Here is a 23410-nt window from a genome sequence, read left to right as displayed (position 1 = left end):
TTCCAGACTGAAGCGCCTGGAACCGCTCGGCCACATCGGCCGGCGTGCAACAGTGGCGACATTCCATTTATCAATAAACTTTATTGCAGCCAAATAAATTTTTAAGTGAAAAAGTTGTCTTACACTTACATCGATAGCAAATATTTATATAGTAATGTATTTATGTTGTTATCTAGGATATTATGCTATTCTGCGCACAGTTAGACGCTATTCTGTGGCGAGGTGTTAAAAATCGGGCATCCATTGAACTGACGCGCGACGGGAAAAAGCACTGCGTCGCGTAACATAAATCCGCCGGCGATGCAGCGGGAGGGATTTTATCCGATGCGATTATTATTGCACTCTTTTTTTGCAGATGCCAGTCTGGGGGCCAGTTTATACAGACGCACACCCATTGTGATTCAACGTGGACCTAGGACGTGTCTAGTGAATATAATATGTTAATATTCGCTGTGTTGTTGACCAATAGCGTCCGTGAACTCATTAACTTTTGCTATAAAGTTTACATCAGTCAATGATCACAATTTTTGTTTATTAATGATTCCGGTTCCGATTTTTCAGTCATTGTATATAGCTCAGTAAAATGAAAATATTATACGATAATGCATCTCCACATTACATGAAGAAACAAAATAAACACCTAACTACACTTCATAAATTCAATGTGGTACCATAATTTTTCTTGGCCGATGGCCGTGTCAGAGTGTGGTTGGAGTGAAAATATTCTCAAGGCTCCTACTAGGGCTAGCGAGCGAAATGTCTATAGCACGAGTCTTGAAGATGGCTCTTGACGCCTAACGGACGGTCACGTTTTATACTAGATGATCAATCTAAAAAAGAATGAAAAAGAATGCATCTAACAATGTTTACCTTCGTGAAGATGAAATAACTCACATGCCTATACTTATGAGAAAAATAATCGAGACTCACCAGGAACATGATACATATTTTCATTAATGTATCTCATTCGGAAACGAAACCTACTTAAACTCCTTCCGTGTGTGTCTTAATCTGCTGTTGCTACTTGACTAGCCTGGATTCAGAATTGAAAAACTCGTTCCAGCAACTAACAGCTGAAATAAAGAGCTGAAGCATGCATGCCTGTTTGCACTGGGAGGTGTAATAAACACTTCAGTTCTGTCCGGAAACACGTGCCACAGGGTCGCAGAAAGAATCTTAATTTCTGCCTTTCATAGTTAAAATCAGAAAGAAAATACATACAGATATTTATAATGATTTAAAAGAGATAAACGTCTTGACTGATTGATAAACGGGATTGTCAAGGTCTTACTAATATATACAGTGGCCCGCCCGTTTAACCGCACGGTCTAACGCGCTGCTTTCCGAGCGGGAAGGCGTGCCGGTTCCAGGCACGAATCTGCCCGGCGGATTACTGTCGAGGTCCGGAGTGCCGGCCAGCCTGTGGATGGTTTTTAAGGCGGTTTTCCATCTGCCACGGCGAGTGTCGGCTGGTTCGCCTTATTCCGCCTCAGTTACACTATGCCGGCGATTCCTGGGCAAACACTGTCTGCACGTACACGTACGCCATAATTACTCTACCACGCAAGCATTTGGGGTTACACTGGTCTGGTGTGAGTTGTTCCCGGGGGTTCCACTGGGGGCCTAACTGCACAATAACCCTGGATTCGGTGTGGGGCGGCGGTGGGTTGAGCAGACAGCTGTAGCCTGTTGTGGGGTTGTGAACCACTGAATTCTACGGCGGGGACGAAGCCTCTCCATCGTTTATATATCTCCATTTCAATACAATACAACATATACTGTAATTAATTCACCACAGAACGATTTTACAAAATGACTCGTGACAACAAATGCGAACAGTATGTATATACACTTACTGGAAAATTGTAACACCTCCAGAACACTTTGAGGGTCTTGAAATCTGCTGCAGTTATTTTTCTTAAGCAAACGTACTTTTGTTTAGAAAGAGCACCTATTCTACCTAAGAATTCATTTCCCACAAGCCTGAAATACGTAAATGTACCACACGAAAACTGACCGAAAAGCCACAATAAATGGGACATACATTGTCCGCTGTCACTTGTCGACACTACCACACAGTGAAACAAACTGAATACTTTTCTATTGACTCGAAAAGTACAAGCATCAACATTGATCCAAAGAGAGTAATCCAAACGAAGTCCAGTAGTAGATCCAAGACAGTCATATCGCCAAAAACAAGAACGAGATAGCTACGGAGCAGCTAGCGAAGTAAAGTGTGAAGCTCGTTCCGTGGGCAGTAAAGGCCCCCGTAAACTATCAAACATTTTGTCAAACTTAGCTATGCTTGGAAATATTTGACCGTGTACGGGGCAGTTTGACGTGTTTGTCAATCGTAGATCATGTTTGACATGTTTGCGAGAAATATTGATTGACAGAAAGTTTGACAAGAAGGCGGGCGTTGTTTGTGCCGACGTTTCATCGCATATGTTTAGTGAAAAATTATTTTATTACGTTTTATCTCACTGTGTCGCTACTATGAAAACTACAGTCTAGTATAATAACAAAATAGCACTCACAGTTACCAAAATGATAGAGGTACCACATCTTTCCCAGCCATACATTACGCATGAAGAGGTTACGAACAAAAACAATATTGTGATTCTTGAGTTTCTCCCGGCGTATTTGATAATCAAAATATCCACGGGTGTGCTGCCGGTCTATAGTGTCCAACGGGCACAATATTTCGGCGATCATACATGTCGCCATCATCAGGTGAACTGACGGACTGAGCTCCTGTGAACGTGCCGGCACGGAGATCCGTACGCTATGGCTGCTCAGAGGGAACTGGGTTCGGTCGCGGCGGCGGCCGATTTAAATACCCTCCGCATACAGAGACATACAAGCGTAGGGGAATAAATAAAAGAAATCGAAGTTCTCCGGTACTGCCAAGGTCGATGTGGGCTATATGTGCCCACATTACGGTGTTGTAATAAACTGTGATTAGAGGACCAAGTAGAACAGAATAAATTTTCGCATATTCGTGTCTTCTATCTCAGCGTTAGGCTGAAGTACAGCTAAACAAGATATTAAAGGTTTCACTGTCCACACACAGGAAGTAGATGTAATCATCGGGTTCTGTGAGTAATATTTCCTTTAGCATACTTTCATGGGTAAACCTCTCGTTTTAAGCCAGAGTCTTGCTCTTTTTCCTCTTGTTCTTTAAACACAGAGCCAAAGTCGATGCCAGGACTGCTGTGTCTGCATTTGTGGCAATTCTCGCTAGTCGTGAGTCCCAAAATACACTCGAATAAGAATAGCGTCTGTTTCAGTTGAGGTTAAACTAACAAACAGTGTTTGAACGTGTACGGGCTTCCTTGGCAAATCCGTAGCTAGATAAGAGTGATTTTGTCAAACACGTTTGATCGTTTACGGAGGCCTTAAGGATACGTAGTTCAAATGGGCGCAAGTTGGAGCGCTGTGAGCACCGGCCGGTTAGAGAGCCTGTATAGTGATTGAGTGGCCAACCGGACGATACGGCGGCCATTTTTCGGCCAAACTTCGGGCGGGACTTTTGAATGGCCAGTAGTGGAGTAGTGGAGTACACACTCACCGAATCAAAAGCACAAGACAATATGGCGAAATCATTCGTAAAATGCCTTTGTTTATAAGAATAACGTGTTATAATAATTTTCACACATCCAATTTACAGGTCTGTTTTCAAATTTAACTATGTATATTGCAAGTTTTTTTATATGTAGTAAGAAGCTAAAACGACTTACTTCGCATAGATAAGAGTACTGGTTGGTTTCCACAAGGCTCCTGTGTGATTTATGTCAGCCCTGTTCACTGCGACTGCCCACTGCTTTCGTCTTCCTTCATTGCGTGGAAATGCTAACTTTCGAAATCCACCTTCGCCTCTATTGGAACAACCAAATGCAGCACGACCCGGCATCGTTTACGAACGTCTGCAGAACGAATTACAGAAGTCAAAAACAATACTGTACGATTACTAACGTGTTTACTTCAAACATGTAGGCCTACCGACTTCATCACAATGCGCTTCATTATTTCAACTCGTATTTAAGATCGCAAACGCTAATTACCTACTAAAAACGATATACAACTAAATCGAACATGCATGCACAACGCATAACAAGTCTCTCAATAATTCAAATACCTTTTAATCGCTTCCAAAAGTCCTCTGAACTTCAATTCAACTCAAAAGCACGGCGGACAAAGGAGGCGCGAGAGACGTTTGGCGCCATTTTTCTGCCAAAGCTAATAACCATATAACGTTGTTGCTTTAATTTGTGGTGTAAGCGGAACTGATAGACAATAAAAGCGGGTTAAAAGCTGTGAGCTGTCTGGGGAAGTTAACCTTGCATTACTGCGCAACTGTTTCACCAGGTATCCAGTCTAGCTTACCTAATTCCCAACCAGACTAACATTAATTATAATCTTTTAATAGTTATACGACATCCAGTGATATATATATAAAAAAGAGAATTTAAATAAAAACAAATAAATCAGTTTATATTTGGAAATTTATTTTAACATTGATCATTGAAATTTCAGCATATTAACCGTGAGTCATAACTAAGCTGGTGCCTTATTTAGGATTGAGAAAATGTGAGTTTGTAATCTTACGGAACACATCAAATAGGGAGCCAAGATTGGGAGACTGCGTACAACACTGCATTCATAAAATAACACACGAAGAACGTTGAAACATATGCAAGAGGAAATTAACCACAACCAACCGATTCAATTTTCACCCAAAGAAGTTACATTCGTAGCACAATCCTGTCCGTCGTGTAATTACCAGACACTGGTATACTAAATTCATACTAACTCTCTGTGAAATCTTCCCAAAAAGAATAGCTGAGGGCTACTTTGATGATTACACCACATGCTTCACGTGGTCAACTTGGTTTACACAAAGCGTGTAACTCCACAATAATTTTGATAATTAAAATAAATTAGATCGAAAAGCAATTTACAAAAGAAAAACCTCGAACTGGTTACTAACGTCTTACTATTAACCTGATGGGTCAAACAATTATATAAGCACGTGGTAGTGGTCTCACAAAGTACACCCCACGTGGGTTGAACATAAAGAAAAGTTGCTATATTGAAAAATATTGTCAAGACGAGATGTTATAATCTCACGCACACTCCCAGTTAAGATTGATGATCTTAGTTAGAGTTACTGATCAACACGTGGTTCCACTTTACTCACAAAGTAGTGACAAAGCAACTACCGGAATATATTCCGAACTTCACACGAGAATTACACTGCGCTGCAATTTAAGATAACATTAGATATTTTAGAGCTAAACCTGAAATAAAGGTGATTAAATTTTCAGTTAGGCTGAACTTAAGAAATCCATTGTCCTACGGACTTAGCAGACACGCGCTTAGCCGGAGATCTTACCACTTGAGACGCTCGCCACGGACAGACTGACCTGGTCCCTTTCTGAGTGTGGCTCACAAATACAAACGGAAGTGGCCAGAGGGGCAGCTTCCTATACCAACATGACAAGCGACGGACAGGACCATACTAAGGATAGAAACCTCTTTCCTTTTAGAAACCGTAGCTACCTGTTCCGACGTTGGTCCTACTGTTCTCTAGCAGACAGGCTTGTCTGCTACCCTCAAGCATGCAACTAGAAATACATTTACTCATTCATCCTCTCACACAGAAGGGAAGGGGGATGACAGTATCTTACCATATACAGTATATAAAAGAAAGCGGATGTAGGTTCCGTATGAGACTGTGTGACATGAATTACATATAAACTGTGTTTTAAAGTGTAGTAGTGTGACAGATCGTTCTTGTTTATGTGTAAAAGTAACACGTTCCACTACTCAGTCTCCTCCCAGATAGTCAGAAACGCCACAGTAAATTTAGAAAAGGAATTTATGCCGTAAATGACAACAGATTTAAGAAATTAACATGAAAGGAATCCAACAGAGACCTTTCAACCAGTCACGGTCAGCTTCACCTATGGCTGTCTACGGCACGTGCATCTGTGTTGCAGACTCGCTGCAGGGAAGCAGCTGCTGTTCTTAAAGGTCAGTTCCGGAACGGACGCCAAAGGCTGGCGGACGAGACTTGATGACGTAGCGTGGTGAGGCGGAAGGCGGAAATAGTGCGGTGCTGTTTGAACAACCGTGTGTCAACCGTGCGTACTACCAGTGTCGGCCGACGAACGGCGGTCGCCTCAACGGGAGAAGCCACCGCCGAAGTTGGGGGTGCCTAGTGACGCGCTAGCGTGTCGGAATTACCGCACTACTTCTCTCCAGAATATTTAGAAATTTAGAACTGGTATTGAAAACGCGACAGACAAGGAGCACACTGATCCACACAAAACTACTTGGTAAGAACTCTAATATGAAACAAGTCGTACAACTTTTCGCAGCAACAAATAGTGTTCTGCGAATTAGTAATTCACAGCACAGTTGTTTTCCCCTCCCTGCCTAATGGCGGTGACAGCGTGGTTCTTCTGTCTCTGCGGCCACGTGGTCTGAGGTGTGGGGTTGATCTGTTATTCTGCGCAACAGATTAATCTGAGATGTACCCTTTACCATGTGGCTCCTTCAAGATGCAATTTCCACCCCCACACTACTACTCTGATTTTATATAATGCAAAAATTTTCTGATAGTGGCAAAAATTATAAGATAGATATATTTCTTAATTCTAATTATGTCCTACCACTTCTTCGTTCTTTTAATTGTTGTGTACCATTTATTGTTTGTGTGCATGTTGTATTGTACTTGATACTACAAGATTTTGTTAGTGTGTATTGTGTCTCTTTCTTCTTTTAATTAATGTGTTATTTGGTCGATTTATTAATTTAACTTTTATTTAGTGGTTAGTATAAGATATGGTGGATCTTAGTTTGCCTAACATCATCCGCAAATTTTCAATTCAATCCTTACGTTTCGCAGTGTTCGGTGGCCTAACTCCTACATCTGGTTTCTTTTTGCTGTGTTGTTCTTGTCCCTGTGGACCATAATTTCCTCGGTAATTGTTCGCGCTCTGGTCTCTCCAGTTGCTGTTTCTAACATCGTGACCTCTTTCAAAGAACCCTTTACCGTTGGCATTTTGATTCCTAAATTCATATCCGCCACTGTATGAGTGCCCATTACCGTTCCTATTTCGGTACCAATTATTCTGGTTATCGTTTCTATACCAATTGTCTGCATTGTGCCACTATCCTTGTCTGTTAAATAGCCTGATATTATTGGTGTTAGGATTACGATTATTATTATTATTGGAATATTCGTTCCTAGTCCTCTCCTTTTTCTGTTCCCTTTCCTTTCTTTTTTCTTTCACCTCGTCTTCTTTAAACATAAATTCCAGTTCCCTTAAAACCTCTTAGAATTCTTCGGTATTTTCGTTTTTTCCTACTGTTGCCTGTTGATACTTTACCGGTAATTTCATTCTACACAGACTTATCAGCTCTCCGTTAGTGTATGGTTTGTCTAGGCGTTGATTCTTTTTGTCCATTGTATCAAAGAATTTTGCCACGCTTTTCTCTCCTGAGTTTTCACATGGTGTCATCTGAAGTAACTCGTATTTAATTTTGTTTTGCGCCTCCTTGGACCAATATATTTCGAGAAATGCTGTTCTGAACTGTTGGTAAGACGCACAGGTAGCCGCGATCTTCTGCATCACCTCTGCTACTGTCCCTGACATGTGTGCACAAATGAAGTCAAGTATGTGAGCTACGCTCCAGTGGTTTGGTAAGCCTACTTGAAACTGGTCGATGAATATGCGTGCATGCAAGCTACCGACTTTTTCGTTGAAATTTTGAAATTTTCTAACTGTAAGGAAGTGGTCTGTATCATATCCACTCATAAATCCGGTTTGTGGCTGATTCATGGACTCAGATAATCTGCCATTGCTTGTATCGTCGTGTTTATTCTCTGGTAATCTACTGCCTGTCTGCCTATTCTCAATTTCCTGACTCATATCCGCGTCATATCGTATCACTGGTGAAGAAAAGTGTTGTTCGTGTGTTTCTATTCTCGTCGTTCGTGGTATAGTACCTGTGCTGCTATTATGTTGTGTTATTGTATTCACTGGTACAGTTACCTGTCTTCTGATTGGTATCGGCTGAATGTATGTATTCCGTTTTTCTGGGTACTGTGCCTGGTCCTGTGGCATGTCATGTGTTACTTTAATCGGGGTTTTCTGTTTCGATTTCTGCGCGAGTGCTACGTCTAGCCTTGGTTCTACTTGAACTTTCTTAGACGGCGCGTGTTCGTGTACTGAATTAATGTTTGAAGCGTCAGTTGTTTCGCTACAGGTGTAATCGGTCTCGATCTTTTCTTCGATAGTTTGTATCAACTCTGTTCGAAGCTTTTCAAACTGATCTTTGTTTTTAAGTTCTATTTTATTAATCCGCTGATCATATTTTTTCAGTACAACCTTTGCGACCTTGCTTTGAATTGCTTATTATTCCGAAATTTGTATTGCTGTTCCAGTGGCTTTTTTCGCAAAACGTTCCACCTTTTCGTCAACGTTTACGATGTCCATTGGACCTTGTCCACGTCAGTGCGTAATTGCTGCTGACCTTGTGTTAGTACGTGAATTCTTTCTCTAGATTCTTTCGCGTCTTTTTTTATCTGAGTGATCTGACTATCAATTCTGGCGATCCCTTCTTCCATCTGAATTTTGACCTGTTGGATCTGTGTCTTAATCTCTTGTCTCAAGTTCTGATTATCCTGTTCGATCTGTGTCTTAATAGCCTGATTATCCTGTTTCAATTCCTGATTATCCTGTTTCAATTCCTTATTATCCTGTTTCAATTCCTGATACTGTTTTGTCATACTAGCGTTCATTTTTTGTAACATCTCCATCATGGCGTCCTGTCCTGTAACACTACCTTCTGCTGAACTATGTACTCTCGATCTATTGTTTTCTACTCGGTCACTTACGTCGTTTACTGGGATATGCTGTGGCGTTTCTAAGTTTGATAACTGCAATAACCCATGCTGTCTGTGTTGAGGACTAGTTGCGTTTGTCATTGAACCATTACGTGGCGCAAACAACTCCGCATTCTGCCTTCTCTGTTGTGTATGTCTTGTGTTTGCAGGTACAGTTGCGTCTGTTGCCGGCAGGCCACCGTGCGGTTCTAGGCGCTATAGTTTCGAGCCGAGCGACCGCTACGGTCGCAGGTTCGAATCCTGCCTCGGGCATGAATGTGTGTGATGTCCTTAGGTTAGTTAGGTTTACTTAGTTCTAAGTTCTAGGCGACTGATGACCTCAGAAGTTAAGTCGCATAGTGCTCAGTGCCATTTGAACCTTTTTTTTTGCGTCTGTTACTGAACCTTTTCGTGGCGCTCGTAACTCCGCAAAATTCTGTGTCTGCTGTTGGGGCATATTTAGAATGTGTACGATAGGTTCTACTTCTCTTTGAACGTTACCTAACTGCCGGTTCATTGACTGTATTGACGCGTATTCTGTCCCTGAATATGCAGCAAACAAACGCGTTTCCTGGGCTCGTTTCGCTTCTAATCTTTGCCATTTCCTACGTGGGCTGTCTATTTCTGGCTCAGCATGTGCCCTACCTGAAATTTCATATTCTGGAAATTCGATGTTCTCATCCCTTCGATTTCCATCTGTCTGATCTGTCTCAATTTTATCCCAGTCTAATGGAGCATGCTGCTTCTGCCGCTCCCCGACTGTTCTATTCTCTGATTCACCGTCTGACCTATTTTCAGGTTCACCTTCTGTCCTATTCTCAATAACCTCGTTTACTTGCTGTCTATCTGGTTGATTCAAATGGTTCAAATGGCTCTGAGCACTATGGGACTTAACTTCTGTGGTCATCAGTCCCCTAGAACTTAGAACTACTTAAACCTAACTAACCTAAGGACATCACACACATCCATGCCCGAGGCAGGATTCGAACCTGCGACCATAGCAGTTGAGCGGCTCCAGACTGAGCGCCTAGAACCGCGAGACCACCGCGGCCGGTATCTGGTTGATTCTCTCCCATCTTGTCTACTTACTGTCTCTCACGTAACCTTTTGGTTTGTGTTCTCGTTAACATGGAAATTCTTTCAACACACCACAACCCTATCTACAAAACTGTACGACCACTTACCAGTTGGTTAAACCAACAACAACAACAACGTCGTGACTTCTCGACTAATGTTCTGTCTGCTCTGCTACGGTCACCAATCTCCACCTGTGCGCTTGCAAAGGGAGAAAAATGTTATTTCTTAATTCTAATTCATGTGATGCTGCGTCACACTGCGTCTCTGCGTCACTCTTCGTCCGTGCCTATCACCTGAAAATTCTATGCCCTAAGAGCTACACAAAAATAGAAAAAAGATGCAAAACTTTCCAACACAGTAACATACGCCCATATCCCTACAATTCTGCTTTCTTCACTGCCTGTATCTATTCTGATCCCAATCTTTGCAAATAGCTATTTAATACATGAAAGAAAGTTCTTCAAAGTGCTATTGCTGTCACCTGCCTTACCTAACTATCCTGACACTTTCCTATCCTGTTATCTTACTTATTTTACCTATCCTGGCAGTTTACATATTTTGTCTATCCTGGCAGTTTACCTATTTTACCTATCCTGGCAGTTTACCTATTTTACCTATCCTGGCAGCTTACCTATTTTACCTATCCTGGCAGTTTACCTGTTTTACCTATCCTGGCAGGGTCGCCATTTTCTGAGCGTGATGGATTAATCTGAGATGTACCATTTACCCTGTGGCTCCTGCAAGATGCAGTTTCCACCCCCAGACTACTACAGAAGTCAGACAGACGATCCTAACGTTCTAAAGAGGAATGCCTGAAAAACTTTCAGCAATAAATATCATCTGGAGTCGTCTGTTGTAAGGAAATGACACAAAAATTCACAAAATTTCTTATGTAACTAGTGGGATACTTGGGTACTGGAGTAGTGCTAATTAGTGTAAGAAAAACATGGAACTAACGAAAGTTATCATTTATTTTGCAAAAATTCTGAGAAATCACAATGACACCTTTAGTTATGAATTGAACAAGTTATATCCTGGTTCTTTTCGGAATGTGAAGTTACCTTTCAAGGATAGGATTCGCTAATGAAATTTCTACACAAAGTTTAAGATGGTAGTTAGCTTGGCAGAATGGCTGAGAGACACGCCTACTCAACTTGAATAATTATCCTTTAGAATGTTGCTAGGTATGGTCAAGGCTGTCGCGTTTGAAATACAGTGAAGTGTACTGTTGTGGAAGAAATATGGGGCTCGCAATAGCTGTAGCACACAATACCATAAGCTGCAATAACTGCTGTCTGCGCCGCTCGCTGCTGACAAATAAGATGACTCTCGTTCTATCTGGATTGACCTTCGCCAATCAAACTCTCCCTATGCCTTGATGAATTCAAGGATTCCTATTCGCCCCTAGTCTAACTATTGGCATGGTACACCGGTCAGATGACCAGTCCACCGCGATGCCACTCAAAATTCGCTCGCAGGCATTTAACTGTAACTCTGTCTGTTCACACCACACAATAAGTGTGTCGGCCAACACAGTGAACAACGCTAAATCACAAGGACTCAATATAGAGTCGCCCTTTGATTCACTCTCGACAGAGGTGCTCTCCCAGTGAAGTACTGAGGAGAGACTTGTTCCTCGCTTTTTCAAGTACACGTATGAGCGGCCACGCTCCAAGAGCGACAACAGAATGGCGCCTCTACACGTGAAGTGACGGGGTATATCTTTCGGTCTCTTCCATTATTGCTTCAGGTCAAGGCGTCAGAAGTATCATCTGCCAATCAGCATTGCTCTTCTAAAATGGGGCAATGACTTTTCGTTTAAGGCGACCAATCCGGAAGCTTGTAGCTTTGGCGTTGCGGTTTGCGGTCTCCCTGTGAAAATCTCTGAAACTGCGTGCTATGTGTAAAGACTGCATAGGCTGGCCACTCCCACACAATGTAGCGGAATTTGGTTTTAAGCCGAACACGAGGCTGTTCCCCCCTTTCCACTCAGGCCCACGCTGTCTGCTACGGATGGTCACCAGCCAACATGGGCTGCGTCGTCCTCTGAAGGGCCTGGCGTCCCACTGTGTGGCCTCTCTCCCGAACTAAAAGCCTCTGTGACCGTCGTGTCTGGAATGTATGTGTGTATGCCAGCCTCGAGTATTTCAACCACGGTGCACTCACTTGGCAATTGCATATCGTTTACATGAATTTATACAACATTGACTTTATCTAATAGAGTTTGGGTTCGAAGGAAGCGTCTTGATGTGCGGAACATGATTGTCAGGTCGGAATATGTAAGCAGTGAAGGTCACGAGACCACATGTTGCAGTGGGCTGCACTTACAGGCGATTTCAGTGGACACAACACCACGCTGTCGTGGTGCAGTTCGGTTGTGGTCAGTCTAAAGAACAAGGCAGAACCGACTTCGTCAACAGCATCTGTGAGTCAGCCTATAGGTTTTGGCAGAAAAGTGTTTCATGAGGCAGAGGTGGAGGGGGGGGGGGGGGGCATGACGCCACAGCGGTCCTTACATAGTACCAGTATGGCTGACCCAAGTCGCTGTTGCCATAATGGGTAGGCAGAGGACGTGTGGCTGCTGTCACCATCAGATGAGACAGCCACAGTGGAGAAGTGGAGATACAGTCCACCAGCAAAATTGAAAATATCCCGCAGGAACCTGAACAGCGTCATCTGGCATCGTAGCAGGCTGTATGGACTCAGCGAGACAGTGAGGTTGCAGACCACCAACATTGTGTGTGATCTGCCGTTAACGTGAGGCATCGTTTAGCTGGAGTGGCAATCGGTGTCGGCCTCTGTACTGGCTCTGTGCGTGGAGAGGATACGACAGCTTGGAGTCAGGAAGCGCTCGCGCAAGAAACATTTGTGTTAAAATGAGTGGAACGCTTACCGTAACAGTAGCTTGCGCCATTCTGTTCTGCTGTCATTTGTGCCTGTGGGGGCGTATGTGTATTGCCAATGTTTAAAACTGATAAAACATGTAGTTGCCACTATTGCTCCTGCAATTTGAGGACCGTGTAATGCAATGAACTTTGATGAAACACATTTAAGACATTTGGGGCCTGAATACTGTAGAGCAGTGCATTACCTCAAGAAATCTGGTGTAGTGATAAAATTTTAATGATTCAGTGTGCTTTGATTATTGATGCACATTTGTTTATTGGGTCACTACATGTTGTGGATGTTGTCTATCTTGTTTGTCTGTGTTTTCTTAAAGTGTTGGTCACACTGTGTGACCTTTTCTTATCTTTTTGGCTAATGTGTGTTTTTGTAGGTGCCCGTTTTGTTACGATCATCTCAGTGGGGCAAAGTATTTATATCCGATGATATATGTATATTAGGTTAAGATTGTCTGATTGTGAATTCATTGAGCTATCCTGAAGGTTTTATGAATATTGTGGGGCAAAAGCTTATTTTCTCGAAATTCTCGTTATTGTGTGAGATGTTAAGTCATTTGAAAATCCAAGCACGATGTCCTGGTTTGTTTTTTAATACACGTGTGCCCTGCTAATTGAATGCTTCATGCTATCATAATATTAAATAGCATTTGGTTAAGAATCTGCACTTGCACAACCCACAGCCAAACTCCACAGAAACTTTGCGCTACACTACCATATTCTAATAAAATAAGTGATTTCACAATCTATCTATCAATATCCCGGTCCCGCTACTTCCGGATCCTCTCCATTTGGCTCGGTCCTCTCCACCACTTCTTCCTCCACTTGCTGAAAGGTCACATCTTTCCTTTCCACAGATATTCTCACTCCCGTTTTCCACCGTGTTCTCGGGCGCCTTCTAGGTCTTTCTCCATTCATCTTTAGTTCTTACATAATTTTGGGGAGTCTCTACCCACGCATCCTCTTTTTTTTAAATTTCTTCTCTCATACTTTCTTGTTTAAGGCCTTTTCTAATATCTACATTCCTTACTATGTCCATTCTTGTTTTTCCCTGAGAAATTTCATTTCCCCCGCTTGCAGTCTGCTCCAGTCCCTTTCTGTCATTGTCCATGTTTCTCTCCATAGGCGACAATAGGGAAGTAATAACTCTTATACATAAGGAGTTTTGGTTTTATTGGAACTTCCTTATTCCAAATCAGGTGTTTTATTCAGAATGAGATTTTCACTCTGCAGCGGAGTGTGCGCTGATATGAAACTTCCTGGCAGATTAAAACTGTTTGCCCGACCGAGTCTCAAACTCGGGACCTTTGCCTTTCGCGGGCAAGTGCTCTACCATCCGAGCTACCGAAGCACGACTCACGCCCGGTCCTCACAGCTTTACTTCTGCCAGTGGTAGAGCATTTGCCCGCGAAAGGCAAAGGTCCCGAGTTCGAGTCTCGGTCGGGCACATAGTTTTAATCTGCCAGCTGTTTTATTGTTTGAAAGAAATTGCCTTCCTTCTGTACCTCCTATTAATTTCGTTGGTTATTCTTTCATCACTAGATATTTCACTACCTAAATAAGTGAAACTGTCTACCACTTTGAGGGGTTCTCCATTCAAAGTAACATTTCCGTTGATCCCTTTGTCTCTCCCAAATACCATTACTTCACTCTTATCTTTATTTCTTTTTATTCCATACCATTTCATTATTTCCTTCCACGCATCAAGTTGTAACTGTACATCTGCCCCTTTATCGCCCCGTATTACCATATCATCTGCTAAAATCATCTTTTTGTCTTTTTCTTTTGCTATATCTTTAATTGCCCTATTCATTCCCTCCATCACAACTTAAAAAGTGCAGAAGATAGAATACTTCCATGTTTAAGTCCTTGTCTTATTTCGATGTACTGAGAGTTCCCCAATGATGTTTTAATTCTACAATTGTGTCCTCTGTACATTGTCTTTATTACATTAATGTATCCATCTTCTATATCTATCTTCTTCATTTCTTCCCAGAGTCTTTCCCTGTTAACTGAGTCATATGCCTTTTCTATATCTACAAAAACCATTATCGTCCCCCAACAAAAAATCCTTTCTTGCGTTTGGCCTAGCAAGCCAGTAGGAAGGTCTTCATATGTTGCTTTCACTCTCCCTCTTCTCAGCGATCACAGGCCCTGTAGACCACGCGCTGCATCAACGATCTGCTTCCACCGCCTTCTTTCCCTCGCAGACTCTCCACCCTGCAGTAATTCCTAATGCTGCGATGTCCTTCTCAATGTCATCTTTCCACCTTGTACGAGGTCGGCCCAATGGTCTTGTTGCCTGGAGAGTTCCTTCAAATGCTTTCTTGGTGATTCTGTTGTTTTCGATTTTGGCCCCATGTCCAGCCCATTGTAGTCTCCTACATTTTAATTTCTGGATGATAGTGGGTTGCTTCATTAACTGATAAATTTCATTGTTCTTTCGAATTCTCCATACGCCATTCTCCAACACAGGTCCCCAGATTTTTCTCATTCCTTTTCTTTCAAAAACATTCAGTTTTTTTCTTTCATTCATCTATACAATGGTCTCCGATTCGAACACAGTGAAGTAAAACTCCTGGCTTATGCAGATGATATAGTGTTGCTGAGTGAAACTGAAGAAGAAACTGAAGAAGAACTGAAAGACATGTACCGATCTCTCAGGCACAGTGCCAGCAAAATCGGGCTTTCGATTAACCAAGAGAAAACTGAATATATGGAAATAGGTCGAGTCATAAACCCAAATCCTTACTTTGAAATTGACCAACATTCCGAATTCAGAAAAGCTCTCCTGTTTAAATACCTTGGATCACGTTTCAACAGTAAAAATATCATAACAATGGATATAAATGAAAGAATAGCCTCAGGGTCAAGATGTCTGTACTCACTAGTCAACCCACTCAAAAGTAAAGCTTTGTCAATCACCACAAAGATGAAGATATACAACATTATTATCTGCCCCATAGTACTGTACGGCTCAGAAAGCTGGACGCTTACAAAGATGATTTCACAATACATAATATTAATCAAAAGCTGAGATGACTCCAAATTCCATTCGACAGGAAGCGACGTGGTTCGCATTTACTAAAACGTAAGATGTTTGATCCATTTCCAATTCGAATCTGTGCCTCTTGCTTTGTTTTTCATCAATAAGACACAAAAATCTTGACTACAGTTTAGAAGAACAGGCGATCTCTTACGCGAGAGACCCTTTCAGTACTCTGACGCAGCAATCGGTCAAGAGATATTACGGTATCCCTTTTAACTTCCGTAGATTTAAATGTTTACTTAGTTTGTCAAGTTAGTGTTCACATGTGTGTTTGCGAACACGGTATCTTGTCGTACACGGGTCCTGATATTGACTGAAACGTCGAAAGCGGTATCAACGCAAAACAAAATTATTGTGGGCATTAACTGGTGTAACCTTTGTCGTCACTGTTTACAGTTGTGTAACACAATCAGAGATGGGATTTGCACCTCAGGATACGCCTTGTGTTTCTGTGGCTCCAGGAGGATTCGGCGGCGCAGCAGCAGCGACAGCGGGAGCGGCACGGCGATGCTGGGTCCAGGAGCTGTGTCTGGTGGGGGCGGTGAGTCCGCGGGGGGCAGTGGAGGCGGCGGAGGCGGCGGCGGTGGAGACAAGTCTCCGTCGCCCACGTACGAGGACAACGGCGGCGGCGCTGCAGCCTCCGGGGGCGGCGCTGCCTGTGGAACTGGGGGCGGCAGCGGCCGGCCCAAGCTCATCTCTCGCATGGGCAAGCGCAACATCAAGTCCCAGGTAGGCGGCTTCTCGCTCCAGCTGTTCCCTGCCTCACCTGTTGGTGAGTCAGGAACTCGTGTAATGGTACTCGCATAGCTGTTCGTACTGAATTAGCACTGGAAGTATAACATTTACAGATTGAATTTTCTCTTTGTCGAAGAGTATGCGATGATCCGAAACTTTCTGGCAGATTAAAACGTCTGCTGCACCCAGACTCGAACGCAGAACTTACGCCGTTCACGGGCAATTGTCGCAACGACTTAGATATTCTCAAAAACTCTGCTGTAATTCTAAATGTGTTCCGTAAATAATCGCCTAGGATGTTTCTAAGCCATTTTTCCATAACATTCTTTCTTCCAAGAATGCTAATCCAGAGAGGTACCCAGGAGAACTTCTGAGAAGTTTGATAAGTTTAGAGAGATACTCTGGGGAACGTAAAGCTGTTAGAACCAGTCGGGAGTTGTGCCTGCATAGCTCAGATCGTATAGCATTTGCCAGTGAAAGGCAAAGGTTACAGATTGAGTCCCATTCCGGCATACAGTTTCCATCTTCCATAGAGTTTGAAATGTAACACTGCCAAGCTGAAGGCAACCAGCATTGTGGATGCTTTACGTGAGTTTGACGGTATGATGTAATTACGGTAGAGTATGCGCAAAATATCTTGTCCCGTACTCATAGGCCGCACAAAATACCTTAGCCCTAAAGAGTGTGCACAAATTACCTTAGCCCGTACCAACACAGATGGCATGGGTGGGGTGAGAGTACAATGTTAGTGGGGGAAGATCAGCTGCTGAGGCCCCCATGTGATAGGGTAAGTGCATTTCAACAGCTCAGCCAAAGGCTCCACATACGCAGAATTTCTAACCTACAGCTATAGAGTCTGAAAACGATCGTATAAACACGTCATGCCAGTAAGTGCAACAATGCAATAAGTCAGTAGTCTGTGACCGAATAAGAGAATCAGTGCAAAACAACTGAGGTAGCTGTTTCAAAGAAATAAAGCGCATAGTTCAGCAGGCACATGCATACAAGGTAGCCACCCGCTCGGAACAAAATATTTTGGAAATTTGTGGTAAGATCTTAAGGACCAAACTGCTGAGGTCATCGGTCCCTAAACTTAATCTAACTTAAACTGACTTACGCTAAGGACAATACACACACCCATGCCCGAGGGATGACTCGAACCTCTGACGAGGGGAGCCGCACGGACCGTGACAAGGCGCGACAGATCGCGCGGCTACCCAGCGCGGCTCGGGACAAAAGGGTGGACTCATGCAATAATATGAACGTTATGTCGCGCCAACTCTGGCTGGCGCCCAGGGCAAAAATTGGTGCCCTCTGCCTCTTGGAAACACTACCCCTTTTTTAGTTTAGCCCTCGAGCGGGAACGCCTATGTAGACAGCGCATCGACCACAAATAACATTGTTTCGTACCGTTCCATTGTAGTTTTATAACTGAGAGCCCACTTCTGTTCCTTCATTAGACCTTCAGCTAACACAGTAATAATCTGTGTTGTTATACGTACAAATGAGCAGCAATAATGTAAACAGCGAGCCAGGCGAGAAAAAATTTACGATCCGTACTAGAAAATGACCCAGATTGCGAGCTTACAGCACAGTCCCCTGATGAAGTAGCTGCCTACGAGATTATTAGTGATGAAATACATTTTTGGTGGGGATCTGATGCACCTGAACTGTTTAATGCCCCGAGTGGGTCATAACTGTGCGGTAACGCTTGTACGCCGCAACAGAAGGAAGTTTATTTTATTATTGTGTAAGTAAAGAGTGATTTGGCTCATATAATATAGATTTATTTTATCGTTGCTTAATTAAACTAAGGTTAAATTGTGATTTTGCTCGTATATGGGTACGGCGGTCGGGTGAAGACAGCTGTTCTTTGCATGTGCATAAAGCACGACGCGCGCCCGTTCGTGTCACGAAAATCGGCGCGCCCGATCAAGAGTTAAGCTGCATCGGCGCTTATCGTGTTTATTCATTTCTTGAAAACAACACCACTCTACAGTGGAGTAAAAGTTGTACGCTTCATTATTACTTTTTCGTATACGATTCAAGACAAAGTCGTATTAATTGCGACAATAGCTGAATTCCGTTTCAGTCTTTCTTTTCCAATCACTGCAAAGCGTAACAAAAACACAAGTGCAAAATAAAACTGAAGTTCTGTTGGACCATTCTGCGTAACTAGAGTGATTCAATCTGGTATCTGGAAAGAAGAAACAACCGTGCCTCCACAAGGAAAAAGGTCGGACATAGAACTATTGTTCAACACATTTTATTTAGAGCCTCCTCTTGATTCCCTGTCATACATCTCAGCCTCCTTCACATTTTAGTGTCGCCTAGTCCTTTTCATTCTTCTTTATTCCTTCTTCTCCTTTTTCTTGTTCGTCCTCTTACATTTCCCTTTTCTCATTTTTTGTCTCTCGCAAATACGCGGTGCACATTGCACACGTACCGGCTCCCATACCCTGGTTAAGTTACCGTGTGTTCAGCAGTTGGTAATGGTTTCGTTACGCGTGCAAACGTTGGCAGGTTTTGGATCTACCATAGATAGCGTTGCTACTGATGAAATTTTGTTTGTGTGATTTTCATATGTGTTGGGCAATGAAGTGAGTAAATCTTTTTTTTTTCACAATAGCTGTCTTTTACAGTTAATCTCCTTGTAGAAATAATAAACAGCCAATCAGCTGCAAAATGGAAGGTTTATTAAAACTTCTCTACCATATAAACTTCTTCTTTAGAAAGAAATGTTGACAACTTAAACAAGTTACTGCTCCAACCATGTACAAAATTTTCAAGAATACAGTTAAAAACTACTCCGTCATAAAATCATTTATCGTGGACTGTGCATCGCCATACACGACTGAACGTGATGATGTGAAGCTTATGAGGAATCCGCTACTCCATTTTCTATAATTCATAAACGACCTGCAGGAATCAAATATTTGAGTTCTCGTATGAGCATGGCTAAAAAGAAACAACTACCATAGACAGGAACATCTACAAGCTGGTCAGCAAAGTATTGGAACAACGGCGACTTAATTTTCATGAAATAAATGGCGCGGTAGGCATGCTGGAAGAAAGAATATACTACATTCTAGATATTTATCATATTCATAACGCAGTGAAATATTCAGGCCTAAAAGGCTCTTCGGGCGTACGTCAAATGACTGTTGCAGGAATTTCGAATGCTCCACAAGGATATTCGCATATGATTCTATTGTGTACAAGGCCAGAAAGTTAAGAAATTGCACTGAACTGTGGAAAGACTGCAGATGAAAGGCATCTGATGTGAGGATTCGGAGTGGACCCTCAACACAAACAAATGTAAGGTGAAATGTCCATTATTGTTCGATTACGCGATTGCCAGACACTCAATGGCAGCAGTAATTTCTATCAGATGTCTCGGAGTTCCGTACGCATCGATTAAATTTGAACGACCTGTGGAAGCCAAAAAAAAAACTCGCACCTCGTCATGAGTATGCAGCAGTATGATGATCTCTGAATGTAAGCACAGTTCTTGTTGTTGGTCGGTTGCCAGATATAAAGTTCCCACCGACTGTATGTCTTGCACAAATAGCGAACGAGTAGCACTGGTATGATTGGTCGGCGCTCGGAATATAATGGTGGACGCCACAGCTTACGCAAATTGCGATGTATCACAACAATACGTCTATTGGAAACACTGTACACATAGGCCTATATAAAAACACCAGGCTTCGTAAAAGGTACGTAAAAATACATGCAATAACGAGGCATATAACATTAACACTGATTGCAAACATTCTTCACACAAACTACATTTTTTAATGGAAATAGCATTATAGAAGAATTAAAAATTGGTACTGTAGCAGTCGGAATACTCGTATTTTAAAGTCTTGACATAGCAATAGCTTTGTGTCGTAGTTTACCTGTTCGTAATCGGTACGATCTGACGTCTACGGCAGCTCGTCACGGCAGCGGCGTAATTAAAGTGGCTCCATCAGTTGTGAAATTGGAGCAGATGTGCCCTCTTGCTTGGTAGATGATTCTCCAGACAGTAATATCATGCTCCATGGCGTTCCTTTGATCGCATATTGGTCGAACGTAATTGTTGCTGTTTCGGATATACAGGAATGTCGGCTTTGACCAGTGACTTAGAAAACATGCTACATGCACCGTAAACAATTTAGCAACTATAACGTTAAGTTCTTGGCTAAGTTTTTTTGAACAGGCTAAGGCGCAGATCACTCTGTCACCACAATCAGATTTTTTTAGTATCACATTCGTTGGCTTCGCAAGATGACAACCAAACTCTCACCTTTCAGCTTAACCTACACCGCGGGCAGACCTAGAGATCAGTCTGTCACCATAACCAAGATTATTTAAGATGTTTGTTCACATTTTACATTCGGTGAATTCACCTACTTACAAACTATCTGTCACCTACCACCTAACCTAGACCTCGGTGGTTAAAGCTGCAGGCCAATGCGTCACCACAACTAAGTCTTTTTTTCACATTTTTTAGCTTTGCAACTAACAACAAAACTATGAATATGTGCTCCAAAAGGTGATGTGACGGCAGCCACGGACTTTACTTTATTGGGTAAAAGCCTATGACTCCTATCTAATCTCCTCTTGAAGCTTTCTTCCACACGTGATTCTGTTATCAACGACGCGTACACAGTTTGAAAACGGTGCAACATTCACCTTAACTCATGTTTTAGCGCACTAGACCATTCAAATGGCTCTGAGTACTATGGGACTTAAATTATGAGGTCATCAGTCCCCCGCTAGACCGTTCATTAAGTTACAAATAAAATAAGAAATTTTGAACTACATTAATTTGTTTAACTCAGTTACCAGACAGTTTGGTTCAAATAACAACAATCAGTGCTCATCCGTATGTGTACTGCCACTGCCGTTCATAACACTCCACGAAGCTAGCAATATTTTCGTAATGTTCACATCCAATTTTAGTTCTAACCGGATCAAAAACAGAAAAAATAAAGCTGCTGTGTTTTTATCCCACTCGGCAATAGCACAACACACGCGCGTACATGTCATGCCACTGCACACCCACTGACTGTCGCTTGTCAATTCCAGCGATCCATATTGTTGTCGCTTCAAAAAAAAAATGGTTCAAATGGCTCTGAGCACTATGGGACTTAACTGCTGAGGTCATCAGTCCCCTAGAACTTAGAACTACTTAAACCTAACTAACCTAAGGACGTTACATACATCCATGCACGAGGCAGGATTCGAACCTGCGACCGTAGCGGTCGCGCGGCTCCAGGCTGTAGCGCCTACAACCGCTCGGCCATCCTGGCCGGCCGATATTGTTGTCGCCTCACAGTTTATTCAACAGTTATGCATATTACATTTGGTGTCACACAGTGCATTTAACAAAAGCAAACAAGATCAAACACAATTTGAAGTTTTGTATACTCAGTTACTAAGAGACTCATGTAGCAATTTATTATTATTATGTGCGATTAGACCCTGTTGGACCAACAAAAGATATTTGATTTTTTTTCTTTTTTTCCACGTGCTTTAATTTTTTGTCCATGGGCTCTTTTCCTTTCCTCTGTCCATTTTGTTTCTGCTTTCTTCGGAGCTTCGTTCTCTGACTTAACTTCCCATCTGTCAACTTTCTGCTTAAATACCTTTCTGTCCAAAATATCTGAATAATTTATCTGAGCTTCTGGTAGGTCCTTTCTGACCTCTTTTATCCAGGGTATAGTTTTAAGTCCTTCTATGTATTTAAGAATTTTGTGCGTAAGTCTTGTTTTGGAAAGTCTAGAGACGTTCCCATAAAATTTTAATCGCCTTTTTCTAATATATGGTGCAAGGTTGGACAGTTTCTCAGTTGTTTGCCGAGGTTGTAGTCTACAGCCCTCTTTTGTTTTCTTTGACCCTGGTATCTTTCTGATGATTTTACGTTCTTCATTAATAAGAGTTCTAGGTCACCTTTTATGTGGACTGTCAGGGTTTCACTGGCAAACAGGACTTCAGATTTTGATACTGTACTACAGTGCCTAATTTTAGTGTTTTTGGACAAGCATTTTTTATTGTACACCTTGTAGGTTCTTCCATAGCCTCTAGTTTTTGGAGGCGAATGCTTTGTGCTATTTTCTCTCGCCGCGTAAGTTCAAGGACTTCACCTATTTAAAACATGGGACTCTATTGACATGACCGTATTTTGTAGTCACGTTTCGCGTGTCAGTTTTTGTGGCGTGAACTCAGACTTTAGGAAAGGTATTTGCAGACCAACATTCTTTACACATTCTTCAAGGGTTTCTACCTGTTCAATTTCTGTTATCTCGTCATCCGCTAGTAAGGCTAAGTAGTCAACAAAAGCTAACCATTAAATTCTTGTGTCATCCCTGACTCACCCCAACTGTATAAGTTCCCAACAGTTTTTATTCTTCAGTTCCTTTTCCCATTCGCTGATGGCCTTGTCCAACACAAGACTGAATAGGAGAGGAGAAAGACCATCAAATTTTAGGACGCCAGTTCTGATCGAAAGGTCTTGAATATTTCACCCACGAATTTTACCTTGGAGATACTATTGGTCAACATTTCTTTGATGAGGTTAAGTGTTTTTGGATCTAACGCTTGTTCTTCAAGCATATCTAAAAGTGCTTGTCGGTTAACAGAGTCGTATGCCTTTTTAAAGTCAACAAATGTGTAAATTATTGGGCTGTTACTGACTGCTTTGTATTTTAGCATGGTCTTTAGATTGAAAATTTGTTCTGTACAGATCTATTGGGGAGAAAGCCA

At 42.3% G+C, this 23410-nt stretch overlaps 1 protein-coding gene across 1 annotated transcript in view; it reads left to right on the top strand.

The window, feature by feature from the left end:
- The window catches only part of LOC126176255 (octopamine receptor Oamb-like), a 356106-nt gene that overhangs the window by 186432 nt on the left and 146264 nt on the right, over positions 1-23410 (top strand). Inside the window, exon 4 of the mRNA XM_049923401.1 lies at positions 16384-16651. Within this exon, the coding sequence (XP_049779358.1) occupies positions 16384-16651 (268 nt within the window). The remainder of the gene's footprint in view (positions 1-16383; positions 16652-23410) is intronic.

Source organism: Schistocerca cancellata, chromosome 3, assembly GCF_023864275.1.
Source record: "Schistocerca cancellata isolate TAMUIC-IGC-003103 chromosome 3, iqSchCanc2.1, whole genome shotgun sequence".
Classification (NCBI taxonomy): domain Eukaryota; kingdom Metazoa; phylum Arthropoda; class Insecta; order Orthoptera; family Acrididae; genus Schistocerca; species Schistocerca cancellata.
Note: the sequence above shows the minus strand (reverse complement) of the source record. Positions and strands in the feature narration are given on the sequence as shown.